Raw genomic sequence first — 5464 nt, 5'->3', positions numbered from 1 at the left:
AAAATCAACAGCCTATTTATGCAAGATAATTCATAATTTTATTGGGGGGGGGGGGGTTATATTGGTTGGGTCTGATTATTGGGGGGGGGTCATAACCCCCCTGGAAATTACGCCCCTGGATAGCCTGATAATTTAAAGCTTACATACAATGTGTCATGTCATTTCTTTTTGACATATATTGGATCTACACAATAGTTATCAGTTTCTAATATTTTGAAACTTCCCGCAAAACAAACTGAGCTATATCAACTTCGGATTATTCATAGCTGCATGAAATACTGTGTAGTTTACTGCAGGCTATGCTAAAGCCACAGGGCAGTTGTTTCAGAGCAACATCAACAAAATCTACTTGTGCTCACAACAGAAATATGACATTTCTTATCCCCACTTTCACCACAACAGCCAATTTTAGGGTTCCTGCACCTCTCAGGTGAACCCAACTATACTTATTTCCCCGTTTAGATGTCGAGGGAAGGGCGCCCGGCATAGACGATAGCAAATCGAACTAGTTTTGCTCTGCTTGTGTTAAACACATTCAAGCTGCGTACAATTATTTCAACAAATTCTAATAAAGTTTGCACTCCATGGAGTTGTGTAATCTTATTAATATGAATATTTTTTTACTTTCACTGAATTTAATCAGTGCTTCCAACCACAATGTTTAAAACAAACAATTGTTTGTACTCCTACTTCATGAAGGAATGTCTGTACATCTAAAACCTCCGTACATATTTAAAACTATTGCAGTGTCATAGGTGTTTTTTCATGACACTGTTATATTTTAACCCAATATTTCCATAAATCAGACATTAGCTCTGATAAGGCTGGTCTTGTAATAAAACCCTCAACATTAAGACACCAGCTCATGCGTCTGAAAACCTTTTATTCCAAGTTTGTTTCCACTTTTCACAAACTCCTGATTTTTTCCCCTTTACACTGGACATGTATACAATGTAATCAAGAAACAAAGTCAGTGTGTGTATATAAATCTGTTTACAACAACACTGTTTATGGCCACTGATGGATGGATAGACAACAAGGACCACAAGACGAGACTGCAACTCCTGTTTATCATCACATTTATTTAACCAAAAATGTGTCATTTAGGATGAGCTTGAGGCGGCCACTGCGGCGCGTCTGGGCTTGGGGGTGGTGCCTTCCCGGAAACCATTCCTGAAAAACAAAAACAAAACTGATGATGCTGTTGACATATTAGACTAGTCTTACTAAGAGGTAATCATGCTGAAGAAGTCCAAGTCACGTTGTTTGTTATTCTACAAAAATGCTAAAACTACTACATCGATCCAAATATTATTCCCAACTAACCTGCTTGAATGCTGAAGATTAAATCTTAATATAAATAATGATTTTAACTTGTTTTATATGAAGAATGAATAGAAAGTGCAGGGCACCTTGGCACAACTTAGACCGGAGGAAGTTTGTGACGTTAAGAATGCAAATGTTTATTTCACCAAAAACGTCATTCTGGAAAACACAGCCCTGACTCAAAGGAACTAAAGCCATTTTCATACACAAGCTCCACACATTGTTGGCACTGAAGTGGTCCTCCCCTACAGGCAGCACGCAGCAGATGATACTTCTCTCTACCTCAAACACTGAAAGAGAGCGCTCAGGAGGGAGGAGACCACCAAATGTCAGGTCCAAATGAGTCAGACATTTTAGACGCTTCACTTCCTGAGGGTCACGGCTGTACCACATGTAAAAGCTTAAGATTGTCACGACAGGGGAAAAAAAAACACCTGTGCAACTACTAAAAATATTTACTGGGTTCCCTGATTTGTCCGAATTTAACACAGACACCATGCCTGCTACCTGGACTGGGCTCAGGTATATTATTCATGTTATCAGAAGCAGCTGAGAGAGGAGAGTAAAGACAGTTTGCCCTCAGATCTACTGTGTTTTGTACATTTTGGCCACATTTGAACTGTTGTGAGGCTTGCACGCAGCTTTGACCCATTATGCCACCAACACACACATTGCCATCCCTTATTTATTCACACTGAATATTTTCTAACAGCTAGAACTGTGAAACTGTGCAGTAACTGCCAGCTTTAGTGAGCCAGTGAAGGTGATTAAACTGAAATGCAGCTAAACAGACATTCTGCCTGAGACAGTGGAAACTCAACAGCTGCTGCCAAGGTTGTGTTGCCAGATTGGAGTAAAAGTAATTTATTGGCATCATTACATAAACTAATACAAAAATGAAAATGTATAATTGGAGCCATTAAGCACTGCTTTCATATTCTTACATAAATGGTTATATTATTTATGGCTGATATAAATCTTATCAAAAGGCTATAACAAGAGCCGCTATTAGCCATTTTCCAATCTCTGTGTTGATATTACTAACAGCCGGTAAATTATGCACCCCCCCCCCAAAGTAAAGAAGAGATGGGAGAAACACCCTTTAACCTTACACATAGTTTGTCCACAAGAGGGCACCCTAGATCTTCCTTTTTGGCAACATGTGCCACAAACAAAAAGCTACTTACTACACATAACAAATCTTAGGAAAATTTTCCTGTGCTTCATGTGTCTGGAAAAAATATCAGCTGATATATTAGCATCAAATTAAAAAAATAATTCAATAAGTAAAACCCCTGTATAGATCGACTTGGTTTACATAAGCTGAAATAGGATTACTGCTCACTGTGCAGCTTGTGTCACCATAAAATGTTTTGTAATTGATAACATGAAATATCACAACTTAATTTTAGTTTTAGCCACCCACTTACTCTCACGAAGTAGTAAGACCGACAAAATTTCCTTTTATATGACTTGTCTTGAAATGCCACTCACCTCAGAGAAAATAGTGATGTCATATTAAGTTCATTTGTTCAGACATTTTTTTTTCACCATCATTGGTGAGCAGCATTGAGGAAGACAAACACCATTTTCATACACCCAGTCTGTGAGACAGTAAAACTGTCTGGGCTAACTATAACAAAACAGCCCTGATTTCCAGCAGGTCAAAGTTTGATGTGCCACAACCCTGTTACTCTTCTATGTTCAAACTGTTCAATAGGAAGTGTGAATACTAAATGTTTGGCAACTTCTTTATGCTCAGTTTTCTGCTGCAAGACGAGTAAGTGGGAGAGGGAAGAAGAAACCCCAGCTGCACACTGCAAACCTAACACTCTGTTTAAAGTCTACCAATAAAAAAATGTGGTATGTGGTATGCTAACTACAACTGCCAAACAAGTTCAGCATTGAGTTTTCTTAGATTTTGTAAACACTTGCTTGAATTGTTGATACAAATATTTGCTTTCGCACACAAATTTTATCATCCCTTAAAGTCATAAGGCAAATAATATGGTCTTATAAGACATCTTGATATAATCTATTAATCTTTTTATGTCAAACAAAATTGTCAAAGTGGGAAGAAAACTTATTTGGTTTTATCGAGTTGATAGAAGACACAGAAATCCTGCTTATATTTCCTGTTGAACACACATCAACACAACTTGTCAACATATCCAAGGTTTATAGATCAACCTAGTAAATCAAGTGAATTTACTCCAGGTTTACTTGTGTTTAACAAATTGTGATTTCCTGCAAACATTTTCATTGAGGTATTTAAATTCATTACACATTTAAGAGTCTTGGCATCAAGACAACTTTGTATTACTGATGGTAAGGCTAAAAACCTATTTAAGACTCAGAAAGTGAAGAACTGAAGTAAAGCACAGACTACATGCAGGACTTTATTTGCTTGAAGTGGAACTTATGTTTACCCATTCAACACCATGGGAAGTTTTTTTTAATGACATTTTCAAGCTAAAGGGATATTTTAATCTGTACCCCTCAGGTATGACTAATTAACAATAATTTAATATAAGACGAAAAGGCAATGTAATTTATTTAATGCATGAAAAAAACAAACCCTTGTAACCTCAGTTGTAATCTATTATTCTTTAAGGAAATAAAAACCGCCACACAAAACAAAGGCTACGTTCACATGTAGACAGATATTATTGTAAACCATTTTCTACATGTTTTGGCCTTTCATCCACACCTAAATGCTGTTTCAGCACACTGAAAACAAAGCTTGATAAATTAACACACAGAACACCTTGAAAATCTTTTTTATCTGCTCCTTTTTGATCTTACCTGAATCTGCGGTAGACGACCTTCATGTGTCTCAGACGGCCTGTGCCAGTGGTGTTCCTCCTCTTGGCCTTAGCGCTCCAGTTGTCTGAAAATGAACATCACCATGAATCAAGGAAGCATGGGACAATGTCAATGAAGAGCTAAACAGCATACTGACAGTGCTGCTCATAATAAGGAGTTAAGTTCCACCCTTTTTGACGGGGCATGGTGCAAGCCAGTGGGATGTTACACTAAAATATGGTGGAAGACAACAACCTGCTGGTTTTTGCAATTTCAAAAAAATTACACTAACACTAGAACCAAGCATACAGTTTCCCAATATCACAATTAAAAACAGTGTATTCTATTACATGCTTTAAGGTTACTTACACTTTCTCTTGCGCTTCTGAGGGTAGCCACACTTGCCGCAGGTAGACTTCTGCAGGTGGTAGGCTTTGGACCCACAACGACGGCACAGGGTGTGCGTCTTGTTCCGGCGCTTACCGAAAGATGATGTCCCCTTGGTCTGAGAAGCAAGACAAACATGTGAGATCAGGGACAACTCAAGGAGATCTGACTGTAGACCGGGTCTGGGCCAGTCTTGTCTCAGTGAAAAATGAGGAATCACAGGCAGTCATTTGTTCAGACATTTGTGTTTTAAAAACATCACTGACAAGACTCAACTTCAGGTGGTAGCAAACACTGAATCACGGTGGTTGCAGCAACTCGTGGCCTCAGCTTGCCACAAATGCTCAAATGGATGTTACTTTACGACCACTGAAGGCCGGTGTGCTTTCCTCAGACAAAATTTCTGTTTCTCGCAGTGGCTGGCAACACTAATTTTGTACACGTTACCAAATGAAATTGACCACATGAAAAAGACGCTAGCTATGCTAACATCGGCGAAAAACACCGGTTGCCATTTTGCCAACGAACAACCATAAATGTATTTTTCATGCATTTATTTTTAATTTTTCTGATTACCGGACAAAACCACAATCAATAGTTAAGTAAACCTTACAATATCTCGTCCTCTTCTAGCACTATTTAGCCCATTCAGTACAACTGTGCTAAAGGCTAACGGCAGCAAACAAGTGCTGGATGGATGTGACAGGAACAACAGTATTTTTTTTATTAAAATCAAACTTCATCTCAAAAATACATCATCCAACCGGCTACAGTGTTTATCCGACACAGAAGAGGCTTCAGTTCGTGTCAGATACATGGCACATTAAACAGATGTTACGAGATTTCTGTCTACCAGCGCTGCTACATACCATTTTTCTCCGGTGGCTGTGGGAAAAGAGACCGGAAGAGGAGCTGGAGCTGCATCAAATTACATCCGTGCTTTTTC

General features: G+C 38.6%; 1 protein-coding gene and 2 non-coding genes across 3 annotated transcripts; all 3 read right to left on the bottom strand.

Moving 5' to 3' along the window:
- Positions 1-866: 866 nt before the first annotated feature.
- On the bottom strand, positions 867-5464 carry rpl37 (ribosomal protein L37). The gene is made up of 4 exons (XM_031754577.2): positions 5388-5464; positions 4501-4636; positions 4132-4216; positions 867-1173 (listed from the first exon to the last, which is right to left on the bottom strand). The coding sequence occupies exons 1-4, from the start codon at positions 5388-5390 to the stop codon at positions 1104-1106; spliced, it is 294 nt and encodes a 97-aa protein (XP_031610437.1). The 5' UTR covers positions 5391-5464; the 3' UTR covers positions 867-1103.
- Positions 2814-2892, bottom strand: LOC116331896. Its single transcript, XR_004200339.1, has one exon. It is a non-coding gene; the product is annotated as a small nucleolar RNA SNORD72 (small nucleolar RNA).
- LOC116331892 lies at positions 4709-4789 on the bottom strand. Its single transcript, XR_004200335.1, has one exon. It is a non-coding gene; the product is annotated as a small nucleolar RNA SNORD72 (small nucleolar RNA).

The sequence above is a fragment of the Oreochromis aureus genome, linkage group 7, assembly GCF_013358895.1.
Source record: "Oreochromis aureus strain Israel breed Guangdong linkage group 7, ZZ_aureus, whole genome shotgun sequence".
Lineage (NCBI taxonomy): Eukaryota > Metazoa > Chordata > Actinopteri > Cichliformes > Cichlidae > Oreochromis > Oreochromis aureus.
The sequence above is the reverse complement of the archived record's forward strand: the minus strand, read 5'-3'. Positions and strand labels throughout refer to the sequence as shown.

What these genes read in the sequence shown, in the direction of transcription:
- rpl37 (XM_031754577.2), bottom strand. An exon ending in TCAGAAGCGCAAGAGAAAGT is followed by an intron (nt 4,217 to 4,500) that starts GTAAGTAACCTT and finishes GTTCATTTTCAG; the next exon opens with ACAACTGGAGCGCTAAGGCC. An exon ending in GTCGTCTACCGCAGATTCAG is followed by an intron (nt 1,174 to 4,131) that starts GTAAGATCAAAA and finishes TTTGTTTTTCAG; the next exon opens with GAATGGTTTCCGGGAAGGCA.